Source organism: Zeugodacus cucurbitae, chromosome 2, assembly GCF_028554725.1.
Source record: "Zeugodacus cucurbitae isolate PBARC_wt_2022May chromosome 2, idZeuCucr1.2, whole genome shotgun sequence".
NCBI classification, from domain to species: Eukaryota; Metazoa; Arthropoda; class Insecta; order Diptera; family Tephritidae; genus Zeugodacus; species Zeugodacus cucurbitae.
The window spans coordinates 29668080-29691416 of record NC_071667.1 but is presented as its reverse complement, the minus strand read 5'-3'; the positions used below and the strand labels follow the sequence as shown (position 1 = coordinate 29691416).

Sequence of the window (23337 nt, the reverse complement as noted above, 5' to 3'; positions counted from 1 at the left end):
ACGAATTAAAATACTTCGGTTTACAGTTTATATAGATATACGGCTGTTAGAGCAAACTAAAGAAGTACCGTGAGCAGCAGTTCAAAATAGAACAAGACGAAATGCTGAAAAGCGTGCAACTGACAGAAGCATGAATACTTCCCAACACAATACTCGCTGAGAAAACTGTGTAATTCGCTCCATGATATATCGATTAAATATATTATTCGATGATTATTTGCAAGCTGAAGTCAAGTTTATCAAAACCCATAATTTTTTAAAAGAAAAATACAGGATCGATACCTAAATACATATAATCCTCCATAGTGCGAATATGGATATCCAATATATACTGGATCGATATGCATACTGTTCCTACATAATTAATAAATAATTTATTAGCATTTATACAAAGTAGTAATTCTAAATTCTTTTGGATATTCCATTGTATTTTCATCACGACTTTTTCATTTCACAAGCTGAAATCACCTATAAATTGCTAAATGTGGGACTAGTGTGATCAGTGAAAGACATCAAAAGTGACTGAGGTGAGAATGTGTATACTTTCAATATACCACCAGATAAAGCTCACTTTTAGGAGCATACATACATACATAAGTATGTTCGAAAAGTTTTTGGTGAAGTATATCTTCATTTGCAACGATTCCATTATTATTTCTTTATTACTAGACGTCCTCCTCTATAATTTAACTGTCATTACATTATTTTTTTCCTTCGATGGAGGTTCTCTGGCCTCTCTATATACCCAGCTAATGGTTTTACGTCTTTAATGATCAAATTGGATCAAATTATGGAATGTGTTGCGACGATATCCACAGTCAGTACGCTCTTTTTGCAGTCCCCACATCCACTAACGGTAACATTATTCGTATTCCAATTTATTTGGGAGATAGTGATTACAGGGCATTCACTTTGCGGGAGCCAGCACGTCGGACTCGATTTAGTTTAATGATTTGTTTGTTTTTAGAGTTAGTTGATCTTCCTCAGCTTTGGATTTGCATAGGTTATATTCAAAAATACGTTTACGTGACAAGTTACCGCTTTTTCCGCACTTGAAGCATTTAATCAACTATCATTTTTCGTACCCGTTAGTATATATATATTTGGCGTAGGAACCGCTTTAAGCGATTATAGCCGAATCCGCCAGAGCGCGCCACTCATTCCTCGTTTTTCGCTCTTTGACGCCAACTGGAAACACCAAGTGACGCGAGTTCACTTTCCACTTGGTCTTTCCATCGGAGTAGAGGTTGTCCTGTTCCGCGGCTTCCTCCAGCGGGTACTGCAACGAACACTTTCAGAGCTGGAGTGTTTTCATCCATTCGTACAACATAATCTAGCCAGCGTAGCCGCTGTCTTTTTATTCGTTAGTAGATCCTGAAAATTACAATATCCGCCTGCTAGTGCGGCATAGCGCGCAGTATCTTCTCGTGTACTATTAACGAAGCTCTGAATTTGTATGCCCTCTATGTACTTTGCCGACGCCTGAGCCAAATGAGCTAAATTTTCAATCAAGGTAGCAAATTCTTGCAGAGAATCACTGACTTTCTGTTTGCGATTTTGCAGTTCTGTTTCCTGTGCTCACACCATACAGTCTTTCTGCAGCACTCATCAATGCTTTCTAGCTGCTTGATTCGTAATTGGGAATGGTTGGTTATGTTTCTGCTGCAGGTCCTTTAAACGCGCCGACTCGATCTGCCGCGTTTCAATTATTTGTAACTACCATCTTTTCAAATTCGAGTTTGAAAATCTGGAATAGAAATGTTGCGTCAAATGATGGAGAACCTAGACAAAACCTGTTCACCATTGGCCGATTAAGTTTTAGGTATCGGAAACGATCTTTCATTTATTTAAAAACCAATTTAAATTCACTACTCTTAACTTCATGCAAGTTATTTTACTCGCTATATGTTTCCGCCAAGTGCCACTATCCATGTGAATTCCAAGATAAGTCCTTGTGTTACTAGGATATTATTTATTTTAAATGCCCGACAAGTTTCAGGTCTTAGCGCAAAGGTAACATATTTGCATTTTTGTTCATTCACATTTATACGCCGGTTTCCCAACCATTATTCGACAAAAGTTAAATGTTCTTCTAATACTATTGATTTCTGATGGGGGATTTGTGTCATCCACAAATGTGGATATTAATACATTATTAGCTTTTGGGATATCGAAATTACCTTTTACTTTTTTATTATTCCATAATAACCTTAATGTCCGACCTTATCGATCGCCTGAGCTACATCTTGAAATCGACTTGAACAGTCTCTCTATGCTTTCCTACTTTCGTCATTAAATATATTTACTTGATCGTGTCATGTCGACTTTGTCGGATTTACCTCATTTATGATCCTATTCATTTCAGTCTTAATAGATACAAGCGGCATTGTGTAATGTTGGTAGCTTAAAATTTGTCTTTTCTTCATCACTCCGAGCGATAAATTGGAAGGTAATATTATAACGATTTTTTTATATAATTAATTTTATGTAGCTTACCAAAAAGAAAAATCAACATACCTTAATTACAATAATGGCAGCGTTGTTTCCCACTTCTCCCCTCCAAATTATATTGAGTCATTAAAATGCCAACAAATAACGAACGAACCCCATCGACACTGTCTTTGTGACCCTTTGCATTTACCAAAAGCCGCATCTTCATATGATCATAACATCTGCATTAGACCTCGTTTGTAGATGAGTTTCCACAGTGTGCAAAGTTTCCTCTGATGGCATGGTGGGTTTGGCCGATAGTTCCAAACACTTCTCATCCTCCATATCACCGGTGATGCGGCCAATGTACTTTTGGCTCCTGATCTTGATAAGTCTAAAAAGAATTAATTGAAATAATGAATAAATAAATATGGCCTTGGATTTAGGGATCGCCATTGTCATTGAAAATCGGCGCTTTGCACAAATACTGCATTTTTAATGTGAGATCCCTGAACTCGGACAATAATTTTCTTGAAAACAACCGGTTATAACCACGCCTACCTCCCAAGGCTTTCTTGAAAAATAATAAAAGTGCTTTAATTCAGTACGCTCAGCCTGTCGTAATCTTGTCTCCTATCATTCTTGTCCCAAATGCAAGTCTCATTGGAAACTGAATACGTTTGAACTGAAATGGCAAATCGTTGGAACTCAAAGAAATTCGTGGAATCTGCCCCTTGTAAGTCCCTTTAAAAAATTCTTGCAACTATTAAATACATTATTCGTTAGCTGCTTGAAGATTGCGAAGCATAATAAATGACAAAGCATTGTAATGACAAAGAATTTCGAAATTTCACTGGATAATTCACAGCTTCGTCGCCGTTCTTCCAACTTCAAGTAGCGTTGCTGCAATTCCAGTAGATACGAGAGCCAACGTAATGCCATTTCGAGATTGTTGCCAAAATCCCGTTTTTTACACATTTACCACTGTTTCTTCGCTCCTATTGGTCGTGATGCTATATATAGCCTATAGCCTTCCACGATAAATGGACTATCCAACCCAAAAAGAATTATTCATTTCGAACCAGTAGTTTCGGAGATTAGCGCATTCAAACAAACAAACAAACAAACTCTTCAGCTTTATAATATTAGTATAGATTTATGGCATAGTTATGTTACTTTATGTATTTTCGATTTTCGTCTTTTTGTGGTTGTGGCAGTGGTCCGATTTCGTCCATCTACGGAAAGCAACCTTCTTATGGTGCCAAGAAACACTTGTACCAAGATTTATCAAGAGATCTAAATGTTTACTCAAGTTATCGCCTACACAGACGAACGGGCGAACGGACTGACAGACATCCGGGTTTGAACTCTATTCGTTAACCCGATCGCCTTGGTATATACACATAACTCCTTTGGTTTTGGATGTTATATGAAGAATACATATTGAGCGGTTTTGTTTATTTATTTTAAAGATTTGCAAATAAACTGTTACGCCACGTTCAGCGTAGACACGGGCACGATTTACCGATGTGTGCGGGTCCACAATATCGTGCGTGCAATACAAAAAAATGTCCAATTACAATAAAATGATTACTCTGTGTGAAATGGTCTTGTTATGTCATTTTTTTTTTTTGGGAAAAAACGATAATGGCTTTTATTCCACAAAATAGTAAAAAGTTTAACTTTCAAAATTATAATTTCAATTTTCACTATGGAAATGTCATATTCTCTGCCGGCTCGATAATCGATCAGCTGTTATACATTTTTGTTTTTGCTTTTCATAAGAAGTTGATAAGTTTCATCAGCTGATTGCTATTTTATTTATACGTTTATACGTTCTCTGCTTAACCACAATCATTATTAACAGCAGCGACATCTACCGTCTAGTAGTATTACTTATTTTATCAAAAAAATACAGCCAAATTTACAGCGTGGACGACAGACAAAAACGTATATGTAATTACAAATACGTTATTTTTTCTTGTATGGTAAATCAGCGCTTTAATAGAGTAAAGGCCGGTTAATTGATCGTTTAGCTCCTATACGGAAAAGCTATAAGTACCAATCTAAATATCAATGGTGGTTTATAAAAGTTCGATTTATATGGAATCATTGAGTATGGAGAATACCCGTTTTCGCAAAGTTGATAAGAATCTTTTAAAAAAAGTATTAATTTTGGAAAAGAAAAATGAACAAACGGACATATCATAACATTTATATATTACAAAATCAAACAATAAAATAATCTAATGTTGTTGGAAGCAGCCAATATTTTATGATTTTGAATGTAAAATGGCATACACTATTTTGAGAGAAATTCTAGCAGAAACAAAGAAGAGTGGTTCTACTACTGAAACCTGGGAAACCCGCCAACCAAAAGGAGACCTATGGCCCGATAACTCTTCTTTCCCCAGTAGTGAAGACACTTGAGGCCTTGCTGCTTCAGACACTCATGTACGACCAGAACCAGCGGAACATCAACATGGTTTCCGTAAAGTTCACAGCACCACCACAGCACTTAGCGTCATAAACGCCCGGTTAGTTTATGGTCTTAATCAAAAACCACCCTGTAAGAGAACCGTCCTAATAGCGTTGAACCTGTCAAAAGCTTTTGACATGTCAACTTAACAACGCCACTAGAAGACATTGAGCAAACAACACTTTCTGTGGGGCTGAAGAGATGGATTATGAACTACCTGAGCGGTCGGCAATCATCCGTTTTATTTCGAGATAAAACATCTAAACTCAGGAAAATTAAACAGGGGTTTCCACAGGGCGGTGTCCTCTCCCCGTTATTGTTTAATTTATACATCTCTAAACTCCCTCAACCACCAGAGGGAATTTCAGTTACCTCCTACGCAGATGACTGTACGATAATGAAGTCGGGCACTGACATCGATGACATGTGTTCGAAAGTGAACAACTACCTCCTCGAACTTTCTCGCTTCTTCTCTGCGAGGAGGCTGGCACCCGCTAAATCCACGGCGACCCTCTTTACCAACGGGACGAAGGAGTACAGACTAAATTTTAATTTTCACGTCGATGGCACACCAATACCGACTGTGAATAATCCCAAGATTTTGGGTGTCACATTTGACAGCCTGCACTCCTTCACTCCACACACGACCGCGATAATCACTAAAGTACAGAGCCGTAACAAAATCCTCAAGTCGCTAGACGGTAGCACTTGGGGAAAGGACAAAGAAACGTTGCTGACCACTTACAAGACTATCGGCCGGCCGGTTGTAAATTACGCAGCACCGGTATGGTCGCCTGGATGCAGAGGCACGCAGCAGAGGAAGATACAGACGTGTCAAAACACCGCACTCCAGACAGCTACAGGAATCCTCTTGATGTCACCAGAAACACATTTGCTCAATGAGACCACTATGCTGCCTATTAAGAAGCATAATAAACTGCTTACCAAGCAGTTTCTACTAGAGTGCTTTCGTAGAAATCACCCATGTAGTCACTTGCTGGAAGCAGAAACGCCCCCCAGGTGCATCAAGAGGTCACTCCTACAATACGTCGACGAACTTGAACAATACATCGACCAGACTGCGGACGCAGACAGTTTTAGACACGCTCTAAACGCCTTTCAAAGTGGAACTATTAACACCTTCCTTGACTCCCTTCCAGTGAATGGCGTCCTTGGAACCAAACCACCACCTTTAGCAGACGAAGAGCTCGTGTTGCCGCGTGAAACCAGAGTGACCCTTGCGCAACTTCGATCTGAATATTATAGCAGGTTAAACTCCTACTTATCCAGACTGAACCCCGACATACAAAATACATGTCCTGCATGCAATGAGTCCCCGCATGACACTAACCACATTTTTGCATGCCCAACGAACCTACTCATCTAACAACTCTTTCCCTTTGGTACGACTCCGTCGAAACAGCATGTTTCCTGGGCCAGCCGTTAGATGACCTCGACGACAACTAGATTTATGCTTTCCGTTCCGGCAGGGATAGATAATCGTTACAACAACAACAACACATACATAGGAATTGTAATTAGAAACTACATATATACATTGGGCAGAAACATACATGCTCTGAATCATATAGTTAGATAGTAGGTTATGAAATACGCAGCTTTTAACGGAGAGCATATACAATTCCAAAGTTGTTCTGGTTATAAAAAAAAATTAAATTATATTTAGAATAGTACATCCAATGGCCTTGGAAGAATTTCTAGTCGCAACCGAGTTACGGCTCAAAATCTATTTACAATTTCATTAAACACGGTAATGGTTATCGGCTCTTGCGATTGCGAGTTTCACCAATATGGTATTCCCACCTTCTTCATAACATCTCAGTGTGTTGAACTTTTTGTCATTATCTCTAAAACTGTTGATTCTAAAAATAATAAAAATTTAAAAAATTTAACTATGTATGTATGTACATGGGTCATAAATTTATATCTGTTACAGAAATATGTGCAGAAGAATAAGTGCACTGGGCTCTGAAGCGGAACTTCAAAACCTTCCTTCAGGTTCTACTCAAATATTTGTAACTGGTATTTTAGATCGTTTGTGCAGCGACCGATCGGTTAGAGGTTATCTCCTCAGCTGATTTTTCATCACTTTTTAAATTTGTTAAATCTAGTAGAAGAGTACAAAACCGCGATAATAAAGAAGAAGAGATGGAAGGTTATAAACTTCTCTCATATTAAGCTTCCCAAATTTCTTAAGGACGGTATCGCTTTTGTTAAAAACGTACCAAACCATGTATAATTCGGTACAGAAGATTTAGCTAGAGTTGAGTATTACAGCGAAATGGTAATGCTTCTATCCATGGCGGAATGAACAGCAAGATCTTACTGAAAATGACAATGAGCGAACTTGTATAATACATCGTATTTTTATAGTGGCAAACCGAAAAAATATGATGTTTTTGAACAAAGAGAACTGGAAAATGTCTTAGAAAGTCTCTATAATGAGGCAGACTTAGAAGAAGATGTGCAAAATGAACTACCTATTGTGGAAAATGAGTTTCGGGTGTTAGCACTTCCAGAAATAAACCCTAATATTAATTTGTTAGATTTGAACGTCGAAGATTCGACTATTAATGGTACTGAATCTGATTGCAATATTAGGCTTATTAAATTACCCCCTTTAAATCCGGTTGAGGAGTTATTTTCTTTAGTTCAGAGTTTAAATATTAAGCAAAGAACATACTTGACTCATTTGATGCACCAGCTAAAAACAAGTTGTCCATTTTATGAGTTCATAGGGGGTGGAGCAGGTGTAGGAAAAAGTCGTTTGATATCTGCAATATATCAAGCTCTTAACCATCGCTTCATTTCCACACCTGGATCCAACCCAAGTACTATAAAGGTTCTACTTTGTGCCCCTACCGGCAAAGCAGCATTCAGAATAGGGGGACTGACTCTTCATTCAATATTTTCTTTACCTGTCAATCAATTGAATAGAGATTTGAGGGCTCTGAGCAATGACATCGTTAACTCTTTGTATACCAGACTTGCTGATTTAAGACTAATCATAATTGATGAAATATCAATGGTGGGCGCTCGTATGTTTAGCTCTGTTGATGCTAGACTTAAACAATTTTTTAAAACAAACAACCCGTTCGGTGGTATACCTATTATAGTTTTTGGAGATTTGAAGCAGCTTTCACCTGTTGGAGATAGGTGGATATTTTCATCTAATCCTAATGATGCTTACAGCACTTTAGTTGGTTCCCCTTTGTGGGAGTTATTCAAATATTTTGAATTAACAGAAATTATGAGGCAAAGCGAGGATCAGGCTTTTGCTATAGCGTTAAACCGCATGGCATCTGGCACTATGACAAATGATGATATATCATTAATTCAAACTCGGGTAGGTAATTCTGAAGAAGTTCCCGAAGATGCGATCCATTTATTTTGGTCTAACGAAGAAACGAATAATTTAACGACCCCTAAACTCAGATGCTCGGTAAGAGGATTAGTATAGGGGATCAACAAGAAAATAGTTTGGACAAGCTAAACCCTTCCAAACTTCAAAAAGGCAAGGAAACCCCCATAACACCATAAACCGTTGTTATGATTACAATTAATATAAACACAAGTGATGGGTTGGTTAATGGAGCAACTGGACAACTTATGCAAATTGATTTCCATTGTTATTTTCCAACAATTCTGTGGAACCTTCTTGAAACCTTCTATTGGTTTGATAGCATGATCAGAAAAGCCTCATCCTCTAGAAAGTTCTTCGACCTCAATTGAACAAGTTATGAGATCTTTTCAATATAAAGGAAATGAACTAATTACAATTGAAAGCAATTCTTTTTCAGTTGTTCCAACAAAAGTCAAGGTGCCACATAAAACAAAGTTGTCGTTCATACTCAACCAAGAACGCCCTAAACCTATATTGAAGCTTGTTGTAGAGCTCCTGTATCAGAGTTAAGTTTTTTGAATCGAATCCAGTTTTTTAAGAATAATGGAATTGAACACATCTAAATCCCTGAGTATAAGTTTCAATTTTATGATTTTATTTTTATTTCATAATGTTCAGAGTCTTCATGCGCACAATAATTATTTAAAACTGGAGTTCTTCTTGTGAACATTTTTATATACTTGAATTTACTCTAAATAATGAACGAGCTGAGGATAGACAAACTGACACGAATAATAGAAATAAACAAGGGATTACAATATATGCAGCAACACTAGCTGGCTCTACAGAATCAAAGATTATAATAGAAAATTTATGCAGATCGAAAAGAATATGTCAGTTTCATTTCTCAAGCTGATGTCCGCTAAAAATTGTTAAACATGGGAGTAGTGTGATCAGTGAGGGAGATCAAAAGTGACTGAGTACTTATTCTTTGAAATAACTGCTATTTATATACAAAAAGAATTTAATAATTTTTAAAAGATTAAATTTCTGTATAAATTTAAATTTAATATAAATTTGCAGTTATTATAATCATAACAATTTAGTTAATTGTCTATTTTATTTTATTTTTCACATTTGTAGCCTGTTTATAGGTGTGAATACTTTCTCTATATCACTACATATAAAATGCACACTTTTAGGGGCATGTATTCGAAATACATATGTATTTTTTGCTATAGAATAAAGTATATACATTGTTACATACATATGTATATTTTAAGTTGTATGGATTTTATTCTTCTTCTTCTTAACTGGCGTAGAAACCGCTTACGCGGTTATAGCCGAGTCCACAACAGTGCGCCACGCATCTCTCCTTTTGGCGGTTTGGCGCCAATTGGTAATACCAAGTGAAGACAGGTCCTTCTCCACCTGGTCCTTCCACCGGAGTGGAGGTCTCCCTCTTCCTCGGCTTCCACCAGCGGGTACTGCATCGAAAACTTTCAGAGTTGGGGCACTTTCATCCATTCGAACAACATGACCCAGCCAGCGTAGCCGCTGTCTTTTTATTCGCTGGACTATGTCTATGTCGTCGAACAACACATACAGCTCATCATTCCATCTTCTGCGGTATTCGCCGTTGCCAATGTTTAAGGGACTGTAAATCTTCCGCAAAACCTTTCTCTCGAAAACTCCTAGTGCCGTCTCATCGGATGTTGACACCGTCCACGCTTCTGCACCATAAAGTAGGACGGGAATGATGAGGGACTTGTAGAGTTTAGTTTTTGTTCGTCGAGAGAGGACTTTACTTTTCAATTGCCTACTCAGTCCATAGTAGCACCTGTTGGCAAGAGTGATTCTGCGTTGGATTTCCAGGCTGACATTGTTATTGCTGTTAATGCTGGTTCCCAGGTAGACGAAATTATCTACAACTTCAAAGTTATGACTGTCAACAGTGACGTGGGAGCCAAGACGCGAATGCGCTGACTGTTTGTTTGATGACAGGAGATATTTCGTCTTGTCCTCGTTCACCACCAGACCCATTCGCTTCGCTTCCTTATCCAAGCGGGAAAAAGCAGAACTAACGGCGCGGGTGTTGTTTCCAATGATGTCGATATCATCGGCGTACGCCAGTAGCTGTACACTCTTGTAGAAGATTGTACCTTCTCTATTTAGCTCTGCAGCTCTTATAATTTTCTCCAGCATCAAGTTAAAGAAGTCGCACGATAGCGAGTCACCTTGTCTGAAACCTCGTTTGGTATCGAACGGCTCGGAGAGGTCCTTCCCGATCCTGACGGAGCTTTTGGTGTTGCTCAACGTCAACTTACACAGCCGTATTAGTTTTGTGGGAATACCAAATTCAGACATCGCGGCATAAAGGCAGCTCCTTTTCGTGCTATCGAAGGCAGCTTTAAAATCGATAAAAAGATGGTGAGAATCGATTCTTCTCTCTCGGGTCTTTTCCAAGATTTGGCGCATGGTGAATATCTGGTCCATTGTAGATTTTCCAGGTCTAAAGCCACACTGATAAGGTCCAATCAGTTTGTTGACGGTGGGCTTTAGTCTTTCACACAGTACGCTCGATAGAACCTTATAAGCGATGTTAAGGAGGCTTATCCCACGATAGTTGGCGCAGATTGTGGGGTCTCCCTTTTTGTGGATTGGGCAGAGTACACTGAGATTCCAATCGTCGGGCATGCTTTCTTCCGACCATATTTCGCAAAGAAGCTGATGCATGCACCTTATCAGCTCTTCGCCGCCGTATTTGAATAGCTCGGCCGGCAATCCATCGGCCCCCGCCGCCTAGTTGTTCTTCAAGCGGGTAATTGCTATTCTAATTTCTTCGGGCAATTTCGGGCAATGGAACATCTGTTCCATCGTCGTCGATTGGGGAATCGGGTTCGCCATCTCCTGGTGTTGTACTTTCACTGCCATTCAGCAGGCTGGAGAAGTGTTCCCTCCACAAACACAGTATACTCTGGTCATCAACCACTAGATCACCGCTGGGGGTCCTACAGGAGTGTGCTCCGGTCTTGAAACCTTCAGTTAGTCGCCGGATCTTTTCGTAAAATTTTCGAGCATTACCCCTGTCGGCCAGCTTGTCAAGCTCTTCATACTCACGCATTTCTGCCTCTTTCTTTCTTTTTCTGCAAATGCGTCTCGCTTTCCTCTTCAGCTCTCGGTATCTTTCCCATCCCGCTCGTGTTGCGGTCGATCGCAACATTGCGAGGTAGGCAGTCTGTTTTCTCTCCACTGCGAGACGACAATCCTCATCATACCAGCTGTTTTTTTGGCTTTTCCGAAAGCCAATGGTTTCGGTTGCAGCTGTACGTATGGAGTTTGATATGCCGTCCCACAGCTCCCTTATACCGAGATGCTGATGAGTGCTCTCAGAGAGCAGGAGTGCAAGTCGAGTAGAAAATCGTTCGGCTGTCGGTTGTGATTGCAGCTTCTCGATGTCGAACCTTTCTTGTGTTTGTTGACGTGTGCGCTTTTCTACACAGAGGCGGGTGCGTATCCTAGCTGCTACAAGATAGTGGTCCGAGTCGATGTTGGGACCACGAAGCGTACGCACATCAAAAACACTGGAGACATGTCGTCCATCTATCACAACATGATCGATCTGGTTGCGAGTGATTCGATCCGGGGACAGCCAAGTAGCTTGATGGATTTTCTTATGCTGGAATCTAGTACTACAGATGACCATATTTCGGGCCCCGGCGAAGTCGACCAGCCTCAGACCGTTTGGTGATGTTTCGTCATGGAGGCTGAATTTTCCGACTGTTGTTCCAAAGACACCTTCTTTACCCACCCTGGCGTTGAAATCGCCAAGCACGATTTTGACATCGTGGCGGGGGCAGCGCTCATAGGTACGTTCTAGGCGCTCATAGAAGGTATCTTTGATCACTTCGTCCTTCTCTTCCGTCGGGGCGTGGGCGCAAATCAGCGATATGTTGAAGAACCTCGCTTTGATGCGGATTGTGGCTAGACGTTCATCCACCGGAGTGAATGCCAGGACTCGACGACGGAGTCTCTCTCCCACCACGAATCCCACACCGAATTTGCGCTCCTTTATATGGCCGCTGTAGTAGATGTCACAAGGACCCACCTTCTTCCGTCCTTGTCCCGTCCATCGCATTTCTTGGATTGCGGTGATGTCAGCCTTTACTCTTACGAGGACATCAACCAGCTGGGCAGAGGCACCTTCCCAATTAAGGGTCCGGACATTCCAGGTGCATGCCCTTAAATCATAGTCCTTTATACGTTTGCCGTGGTCGTCATCAAAAGGGGGGTTTCTCATCCGAGGCCTGAGTTTCTTATTCACTGGTTATTCGTATTTATGTGGTGGGTCCCAAGCCCTACGCACAACCGCATAAGCGGGATTCGCCTTCTCACTTTAGCTCGCTTCCAGACGGATGTCTGTTGGCTACCCAGAGGATACTTGGTCTAAGACCGGAAGTTGTGAGCTGCTTGAGCCACATGTAAAAGAATCGTTCCTGGCCACTCCCAAGTGAATGGCAGTCAGAAACTTTCCTCACTTACGTGAACTTCTACATATGACTCCATCATCGATTTTATTCTAATTTATTGAAATTGCCATTACATTATTTCATATCATTGATTGGAAATTGAAGTCTGGTCGGCTATTGCTCGATGTCGTCGACATACTGTAAGAGTGACTCCTAGACACGGATACCGTTTGACTTTTAATTTATGGACCAAAAAGTGGACCAAACCTAACACGAAACCGAAGAGATTGGGGAGTGTGTAAGCAACAAAAGAAATATATTTTTCCACAAAAAAGAAATATACATTTACTTTATTAACATTAGTCATTAAACTTAGTATCAATTTATACATTTAACAAATATTGGATATTCTTCAGGTGTTTATATCACATTAAACATATTAACAGTATAAGCAGTTCGGATTATTCCGAAAAGGGAGCAGCTTATGCAACGAGCTCTAAAACAGCGAGCACGAAGACAGTGGCTAAGCCTGGTCTGAATGCTAAGGTTGGCCAAAGCAACAACAACAACGGCAGCTGGAGCCAGGCCTACCAATCAGAGGCAGAAGGTAAAGGAAGAAGCCAAGCGTGTAGTTGGTGGTGTATCAACCAGGAAATGGCCTGCCTTTAAGGTGGAAGAGCCATCGAAAGCGAAGTATGCGGAGAGGAAACGCTTATTTTACGAAAAGCGCACCTGCACCCTCAACAAAGGAGGAGCTCACAAAAGAGCTCCAGGAAACAACTTTAGCTTGGAACCGCCAGAAGGTAGGTGCAGCTAAGCGGTCGAAAACAAGGGGTGAGATGCCCAGATGCCCAATAGATCCTTTGTGGATGTGGCCCGGAACCGTATCACGTGGCTCTGGAAGTGCTATTAAGCAATCCAGGTCCGCCGCAATCATGTACAGATGCTGGATGGTACCAGGGTCAGATCAAGTTAGTAGCTTGTGATGACGAAAGATCGGTCCAGCTATATCAAGCCGCTATAGCGAAAGTGGGAGAGGTGTATCCCGGAGCCAAACTAGTAGCGGTTGACAAAAAAGACATTCCGTCCAGGCCAAGGGCAAGAGTTTGGATACCGGCTACACTATCCCAGCCGGAACAGATCATGCAGCTGATCAAAGCTTGCAACCCAAACCTACCAACGGAGGGTTTGAAATTTGTCAAGTCGTTCGACGAAGCGACATCCGAATCGGGCGTGGAGACCAAAAGGGCCACGATGCAGATTCTGTTGCTGCTGACAAATGACTCAATTGAACCGCTGAACAAAAGTGGCGGTGAAATTAATTATGGCTTCACTAAAGTCAAAGTCAAGTCTTACAAAGCGGATGCTGGCGCTATCGACCATCTAACCTCGGATAACGAGATGGATGAGGTAGAGGAAGATCCAATGGAGTCCTCGAGCGATGTCGATAGCCTCGAACAAGGTGAGTGCTCCTCAGAGTCTGAACTAGTGGGCTGGCTCTCCAATTTATATACCTTAACTAATGCATCTCTTACAAATAAATCTTCACCATAGCAAACTAGCGTCAGTAGCTCTAATTAACGGCATGGCAACAGATCAACCTGACTTTGTCCTCATTCAGGAGCCATGGGTTAATGGAGGGCGGATTTGCGGTCTGAGGACACCGAATTATAAGTTATACGTGTCACATTGCGAAGGTAAGAACAGGGCATGTATATTGGCTAGAAAAGATCTTAATGTTTTTATATTATACGAATAACACAACGGCAGTAAGCTGGGAGACAGGCAGAGGTAGTTACCGGCTGGTCTCTTGCTACATGCCGTACGACGAAGAGCAAGTGCCATCGCTGCTTATAAAAAGGCTGGTACAAGATAGTGAGGCGTCCAAGAGGTCATTGACACTTGGATGTGATTGAAACGCCCATCATTCACTGTGGGGCAGTTCCGATAACAACGTAAGAGGTGAGTTGCTCTTTAATTATTTAGTAGGCACAAAACTCTTGTTGAGCAATAGAGGCAACACGCCAACCTTTATCACTAGAAACCGACAAGAAGTATTAGATATAACACTTGTGTCGGAAGAGTTGATAGATAGAGTAACACGATGGGTTTTAGAAGAACACTCCTTTTCCGATCATCGGTATATTGATTTTGTACTGAGTGTAAAAGTAGATCGTGAGAACAAATACAGAAATCATAGGAAAACAAATTGGCTAGTGCACATGCAAGAGCTAAAAAAGAATATTCCTACGTTTCCTCCATTCCAACCTAAGTACAAGGAAGACATAGACACCTTAGTCCCAGTTTGTGAAATTTGTTTTTCTTATTTCAATGAGTGAACAAGTCCCTATACTTACGAAATTTATTTGATTTTATGCTTTCAATTTAGCTAATGGACTGGAATCGTAGTTACGGCAAGCCTTTTTGAAAAAAAAAAACGCGTTTTGCGTAAAATGTCATATCAACTATTAGTATTTTTTATGTTCTTGAGCTGATTTTACAGATTAGACATTGTTCTACGCAAGACGTATACCAAGTATTCAATAACAAGTAAGGAGGGCTAAGTTTGGGTGTAACCAAACATTTTATACTCTCGCAACGTAAAGTGATATATGTATATTAATATATATATTATTAATATGTATATACAGTGGCGTGCACAAATGAGTACATAATTAATTTCTTTACTTTCCTGAACGATAAAATAAGTAATAACAAAGAAAATAAGAACAAATATTTTTTCCTTTATTCGTTGTTCCATTCTAAATAAAACAACAAAAAATTCAAAACATAAAGCAACAAATTCATAGAGATAAAAAACCATAACAAAAATAACTCGCATGTACTCAATTTTGCGCTTTTGTATGTACTCAGCATAAAACCAATTTATACCGTTATTCTTGAATTGTTTGCTATCGTCTACGACCAGTAACGCAAATTTATGTGTAAAAACGTGTGATTAGTAATAAATAAAGTGTTATATCAAGTGTACCGCAATAATATTCTGCATTTAAAAAAAAAATTAAAAAGTTATCGTTTGATGTGGAGAATAATGTAGTTTCCTTAACAAATAATGGTGCTTCATCTCGGGAAATTGCCAATAAGTTAAATATTAGTCAATCTGTGGTCATTCGCGTTCAAAAAAGACGACATACTGCTCCCAAAGAGCAAACCAGAGGCCGCCGCAAACTGTTGACCGACGCGGATGCACGTCTTATGATGGCCGAAATGAGACAGAACAAGACCATTACACCGAAAAATACTTTAGTTGCCAAAAATAAGCACGTTAGTGAATGGACAACACGACGAGCGCTGCACAACATTGGCTATATTTCAGCCGTTAAAAAAAATAAACCTGCATTGTCCAAAAAGAACCAAAAGGCGCGAATGAAATTTGCAAGAGAGCATAAAAATTGTACGATAAATAACTGGCAACGAGTTATTTGGTCAGATGAATCAAAATTTAATCGTTTCCAATCGGTAAGCAGTACTGCTGGCGTCGCCCTGGTGATACCATTCAACGCAACCACATCAAGCAAACTGTGAATCATGTTGGTGGAAACATCATGGTTTGGGGATGCTTTACTTGGTGGCATATTGGGCCATTACACAGAATTGAAGGTATAATGAAGAAGGAGAACTACCTCACCATTTTGCAGACTCATCTTCCCGAGTTCGTTGACAAGTGTGCCTATCCTGAAGAAGAAGTCGTGTTTCAGCAGGATGGTGACCCAAAGCATACTGCGAAAATAGTGAAAAAATGGTTGAGTGAGTAAAATTTTCATCTGATGAATTGGCCAGCCCAAAGCCCCGACCTCAACCCGATTGAGAATTTATGGTCAATCGTGGGGAGGCGGCTGGGGTTGTACCAATCAGCTCCATCAAACCTAGAAGAGCTGTGGGCACGAGTACTGCTAGAGTGGCAGAATGTACCAAAAGAAATAATAAAGGAACTGGTTGAAAGCAAGCCAAAGCGTATTAATATGGTACTAAAAAATAAAGGGTTATGGACCGAGTACTAAAAAAGTGCTCCACTAACAACTTTATTGAAAAGTGCAAAATTGAGTACATGCGAGTTATTTTTGTTATGGTTTTTTATCTCTATGAATTTGTTGCTTTATGTTTTGAATTTTTTGTTGTTTTATTTAGAATGGAACAACGAATAAAGGAAAAAAAACGTTTTTATTTTCTTTGTTATTACTTATTTTATCGTTCAGAAAAGTAAAGAAATTAATTATGTACTCATTTGTGCACGCCACTGTATGTATATTAATTAAAAGTATAAAGTTTTACATTAAGGGTATTCGTTTAAACGTGTAATGTTACCCATCGCATAAATTTATGCAAATACGCAGTGTGTTACATGAACGCACTTCAAATTCTTTGTGTAAATGCCACTTATTTATGTATTAAACAGCTGTTTGGGTGTCAAAATATTAAAATGCCGAAAGTTAGCGAAAAAGCAAAATTTATTCAACTTTGCGAAAAATCACTAGTATTTGATTTGTTAATGTTGGAGCTGTTTGGAAAACATGACGGTAATTGTTTTGCGTCAATGCTACATTTTTTAAAGGCGCATATATACATAAATATATAAATGATTTCAGAAATCCAACGCAAAAAGGAAGATGAAATTATGGAAGACTTTAGCTTTGCATTGGCAGCTGCTGCATATTTTAGATATGGATCTACATTTGTTCATCATTCTGTCCCAAAATCACCCAACTTTTTAATAGATGTATTACCGCATTTGGATGAAAACAGGTTTCGAGAAATTGTGCGAGTCAGCAAAACCACATTTGATTTTATCATTGATCTGATAAAGGATGACGAAGTGTTCAATGGTCCACGTTCATGTAAACAGTTTCCTATCCAAATTCAATTGGCTGTAGTAATGTACCGACTGGGTTCATGTGGAGAAGGAGCAACAATTACTAAAATTGCTAGTTTGTTTGGTATTAGCGATGGTGGAGTAATACAGGTGAGCTATTTACATATGTATCGGTTAAAATTTGTGTTTCAGCTGTATTTTAAATTTCTCAATAGGTCATGACCAACAGGGTATTTGATGCAATTATTAAAAGGAAAACTCAGTTTCTGTTTTGGCCGGACCCTGTAGAGCGTAGAGCTTTAGTTGTTCAAACACTCAGTGAGCTACCACATTGTGTTGGCTACGTAGATGGAACGGAGATAAAATTGGCGGAAAAACCCACTGTAGATTGCGAAGCATATTTTTCTCGCAAGCATATATATTCACTTAAGGCTCAATGTGTGTGTGACCACAAACTAGTAATTCGTCATATGGTATTGGGGTATCCCGGTAGTGTTCACGACGCTAGGATATACAACAATTGCGAGCTATCCACAAACGCCACTGAAATGCTAACAGGATCAGAGTGGTTAGCTGCAGACAGTGCATATAAATTAACTTCGACCCTTATTACTCCTTTTAGAATAAACGCAACGGAAGGCACCTTGAATCAACGAATTCTGTTCAACAGAACGTTCAGCCAGTACCGAATAAGAATTGAGCATTGCTTTGGTTTATTGAAAGAACGTTTTAATAGCTTGAAAGAACTCAAAATTCAAATAAAGAGTGATAATTCGGTAAAGTTTGCATGCCGGTGGATATTAGTTTGTGCGATATTGCACAATATTATATTAAAAGAAAACGACGGTGGTTTTGATGTTGACGAAGAAAGCATTAGTGAAAACAGTGAAGTCGACGAGCCTGGGGATCAAAACTTACCAACAGTTGAAGGTGCATCTAAGCGCCTTTCATTGTTATCACTAATGGAAACTTAAAAATAAAGTATTGAAACTCATGTTTACATATCTTTAAAATCCATTAATATATGCTTTTATTTACAGAAAAATAAAAAGTGCTTCTGTGCCTATTAACATTTAGTTACATTCAAATATACATGTATTTTGCTATGAGATCTTTTAAATTTGCGAAAAAAGTACCATGTGAAATCTCTTAAAGTTTCACATTTATTTTGATTTTAACTTTAACTCTATTTCAAACATTTTAATGCGTTCTTCACTAGCAAGTTTCAGTTTTTCAATTTCCAGTTTGGTTTCTTTTTCTGATTCAGTTTCAATTCTTTTCATTTCTAATTGATTATTCAGTTCAATTCTTTTCAACTCGACCTCATTCTTTTCTTTTTCTTTTTCTAATTCTATTTTCTTAACTTCTAATTCCAACCTTTTCTCCTGAATAAAAATCAATTTATTGAACGGGGCTTCACTCTTTCTTTTTGGTTTTTTTGTTGAACTTCTAAAGTCCAACGAACTTTGTGGTGTAGAAGTTGCCGCGGCGGCGGCACTGCAATCGCTACTTATACTTATAGGTAATATTGGGTCAACTAAATCCTCACAATCGAGCGCACACAAGTCGTAGGAATCGATGGTATCGTTTAACGAACTATCAGCACAAGGGGAATCAGCCAGTACTTCAATGCTGTCAGTGCTTTCAAAAATTACTCCGGGATTTACATTTTTGCGTTGCCCGAAGATAACTTCCAGTAAGTCAAAGTTGGGACAAATTTTGTTGACATGCGCTGATACGCTTGACTCGTCACCATTAGCGAGTAGTCCAGACCCAGTTTTGTTTTTCCAGGCTGCCGCGGCAACGTACAACGCTTTGAGATACCTCATTTTGCTTTTCATAGCTACGCAAACGACAGATTGAAGTGCCGGTGTATTTTGCTGCAATTTTTCGTAAAACCTTTGGGAGGTCGGTTTCTGGAAGATATGCGTAAATTCGTGTTAAAACAAACATATGTACCTAAACATTTTCACTTTTCTAAAACCCTTACCTCAAAAGATTCTGGACTATCTTTAATTGCGTCGGATACTGCTTGCAACAGCTGCAGGGACTGCGACTCTGTCCAGCGATGGGACGGTTTCAGCCGTAGACGCTTTTGCTTTAACTTTTTATCCTGAAATATAAAACAATTGCAACAATTAAATAAAATTTATGTTCCGAGTTTCATTCTTACCTTTTCCATTTTAATTTTCACAATAATATTCATCAGCTGGTCGTTTGGTAGGGTTGCTTTTGCAATATCGTAAATTTACAAGTGTTCTTTACACACTGACATTGGTGCGTAATGTGTTTAAATGAATTTCCATATAAGTTGCTGCCAGATTTTTACGCATTCGTAAATATACACGGTTTAAGAGGTTTACGGGGCTTTTACACGTTTAAACGAATACCCTTATTATGTATCTACAATTGAAGTAAAATTAATTATATTACAGCAAAATTATTATACTTTTTTCGAGTCTCTTTTTAATAATAATTAAACTTTGAAATGTTGAGGAATATGAAAAAAACAATCGTTTATTAACAGTGAATTCAAATTTTATTTCTTAAAAGAACTTAAAAGTAAGAAAACATATAATTCATTTATTAAGTAAATATAATGTTTTTAAATTTAAAGATTACAAACAGTCTGATCAACATTTTCCCTACGTACATTTCATTTATTCTTAAACTTTGTGTTATAAAGTATTCCTTATATTTATAAATTATTTCATATATTTACAAATAGTACAATTGATTTAAATATTCTTAGTTAACATCTTTGTCATTTATCTTAATTTATTTAATTTATATATCTATACTAATATTATAAAGAGGAAATGTTTGTTTTTTTGTTTGTTTATCTCGAATAGGCTCCGAAACTACTGAACCGATTTGAAAAATTCTTTCACCGTTGGAAAGCTTACTATCCCTGAGTGACATAGGCTATATTTAGTTTAAAAAACAAATAGGGTTCCTTACCAAAACTCCGATAATGTAAAAAAAAATACCAAAAAGCTTTCTTTAATCGCGAATTCTGCGAAAACGATTGAAGATATAACAAAGTGATGTACTACAATTTTGTAGAACTTATCTACAAAAAACGACGCGACATCATATCTCTAACTATTATAGTTTTGTCACTATAAGCGATTTTATATAAAAAAAATTAATTAAAATACCACTACTTGAAAAGGCTCTTTATTTATACCTTAGTATTAATCCTTATCGAAATAAATGATTTATTATTTAAGATCGCTTCAAAACCTTTATATAACTTTTTGAATTATTAGATTCTGACATTCCATTCAAAAGATATCACGAGTTAAAAGTTTCCGACAATGAAAAGACCTTCTGCCGTAGTAGCTCTACTGCAAACTACATATATCGAAGCTCTATGCATTCTGGGTCGAGTATGAACGACAACTTTACTATATGTGGCACCCTGACTTTTATGAATAGTTATTCCCTCAGCCGGAACAACTGAAAATTGATTTCTTTCAATTGAAATTTGTTAATTTCTTTTATATTGAAAGGATCTCATAACTTTCTCAATTGTAGTCCAAGAACTTTCTAGAGGATGAGGCCTTTTTGATCGTGCTATCAAACCAACAGAAGGTTCCAAGAATTTAACCCAAATAATTGCTGGAAAATTACAATGGAAATCAATTTGCATAAGTTGCCCAATTGCTCCATTAACCAACCCATCACTTGTGTTAATATTCACTGTTATCATATATTTGGCAGTGGTATTTAGTGTCCCCCAAAGGGGAACCAACTAAAGTCCTGTAAGCATCATTAGGATTAGATGAAAATATCCACCTATCTCCAACAGGTGAGAGCTGCTTCAAATCTCCAAAAACTATAATAGGTATACCACCGAACGGATTGTTTGTTTTAAAAATTTGTTTAAGTCTAGCATCAACAGAGCTAAACATACGAGCGCCCACCATTGATATTTCATCAATTATGATTAGTTTTAAATCAGCAAGTCTGGTATACAAAGAGTTAACGATGTCATTGCTCAGAGCCCTCAAATCTCTATTCAATTGATTGACAGGTAAAGAAAATATTGAATGAAGAGTCAGTCCCCCTATTCCGAATGCTGCTTTGCCGGTTAGGGGCACAAAGTAGAACCTTTATAGTACTTGGGTTGGATCCAGGTGTGGAATTGAAGCGATGGTTAAGAGCTTGATATATTGCAGATATCAAACGACTTTTTCCTACACCTGCTCCACCCCCTATGAACTCATAAAATGGACAACTTGTTTTTAGCTGGTGCATCAAATAAGTCAAGTATGTTCTTTGCTTAATATTTAAACTCTGAACTAAAGAAAATAACTCCTCAACCGGAATTAAAGGGGGTAATTTAATAAGCCTAATATTGCAATCAGATTCAGTACCATTATTAATTGAATCTTCGACGTGCAAATCTAACAAATTAATATTAGGGTTTATTTCTGGAAGTGCTAACACCCGAAACTCATTTTCCACAATAGGTAGTTCATTTTGCACAGCTTCTTCTAAGTCTGCCTCATTATAGAGACTTTCTAAGATATTTTCCAGTTCTCTTTGTTCAAAAACATCATATTTTTTTCGGTTTGCCTCTATAAAAATACGATGTATTATACAAGTTCGCTCATTGTCATTTTCAGTAAGATCTTGCTGTTCATTCCGCCATGGATAGAAAAGTATTACCATTTCACGGAAATATTCAACTCTGGCCACTTCAGGACTAAATCTTCTGTACCGAATTATACACGGTTTGGTACGTTTTTTAACAAAACCGCTATGGTCTTTAAGGGGAAGTGGAACTCCAATTTCTGGTAAGTTATCGGCTTCCCTCTCTTCTTCTTCATTATCACTGTCTTGTACTCTTCTACCAGATTTAATAAATCTATACAGAGATGCAAAATCAGCTAAGTAGACATTTTCTAACTGATCGGGACGCTGCACATAACGGTCTAAAATCCCATCTACGAATATTTCAGTTGACTCTGAAGGAAGGTTTTGAAGCTCCGCTCTAGATTTTATCATTCGAACCCGCTCTTCAGGTCGGGAGGTATTAATAAATATTTCTGCATTACTTGCTTCCGAAAGATGGAGCCCAATGCAGCAATAGACTGCTTCTTGTGCAGATATTTCCGTACTTGATATAAATTTGTGACCTATATGTTGAAGTTTTTGCTTTACTGTGTAATTTCCGGCATTAACTTCGGATATGGCTTCATATAAGAGCCTAGAAACTCCTCTGTTTGATTTATTGATATAGTTAATTCTATATGAACAGCAAGCATATGCATCCAATATATATTGGATATCCATATTTGCTCATTTATAAAGCGATCCTCTATTTTTCGACAAAATTGTTGTCCTCTTACTTCCCTAGTACACGACCTACTGTGATTATGCTTTTGATAACATAAATAATTTTCCAAGTGGCTCACTGAACCATCTGTAGAAATATAATTGTCAATGAAGTCAATAACTTCGGGGAATGTATCAGGATTTTGAAGGTTGATCCTGGGAGCATTATTTAGCCAGTACATTCCATGTACATGCGGGGAACCTCTCTGTTGAAACTCGACTCTCCAGTAATAGATTTTAACATAATGTTCTCCAAAAATGCCGGTATTATCTTTAAACAATTAAAGGATTTGACGGTAGTGGTAGTCAAAATATCTAGCGCAAGTAACTGCATCTGAGCGGATTAAACGATATCTATCTTGCGTTGATAAAATGTTGGCTTCCTCCTCCGAAATGTCTTTAGAATCTACAGTTTTTG

At 38.4% G+C, this 23337-nt stretch overlaps 2 protein-coding genes and 1 long non-coding RNA gene across 4 annotated transcripts; 2 read left to right on the top strand and 1 right to left on the bottom strand.

Moving 5' to 3' along the window:
• The first annotated feature begins 6427 nt into the window (after nt 1-6427).
• LOC128922460 (uncharacterized) lies at nt 6428-8887 on the top strand. Its single transcript, XR_008471667.1, has 2 exons — nt 6428-6964; nt 7183-8887. It is a non-coding gene; the product is annotated as an uncharacterized LOC128922460 (long non-coding RNA).
• Nucleotides 8888-17041: 8154 nt separating this feature from the next.
• Nucleotides 17042-18594, top strand: LOC128923093 (putative nuclease HARBI1). 2 transcript variants are annotated; one of them, XM_054235554.1, is made up of 3 exons: nt 17042-17280; nt 17350-17723; nt 17789-18594. In XM_054235554.1, the coding sequence occupies exons 1-3, from the start codon at nt 17106-17108 to the stop codon at nt 18545-18547; spliced, it is 1308 nt and encodes a 435-aa protein (XP_054091529.1). In that variant the 5' UTR covers nt 17042-17105; the 3' UTR covers nt 18548-18594. The 2 variants fall into 2 exon arrangements, with proteins under 2 accessions (XP_054091529.1, XP_054091532.1); XM_054235557.1 differs by having other exon boundaries at nt 17042-17723.
• Nucleotides 18576-19980, bottom strand: LOC128923104 (uncharacterized). The gene is made up of 3 exons (XM_054235566.1): nt 19747-19980; nt 19564-19686; nt 18576-19489 (listed from the first exon to the last, which is right to left on the bottom strand). The coding sequence occupies exons 1-3, from the start codon at nt 19777-19779 to the stop codon at nt 18737-18739; spliced, it is 909 nt and encodes a 302-aa protein (XP_054091541.1). The 5' UTR covers nt 19780-19980; the 3' UTR covers nt 18576-18736.
• Nucleotides 19981-23337: the final 3357 nt, after the last annotated feature.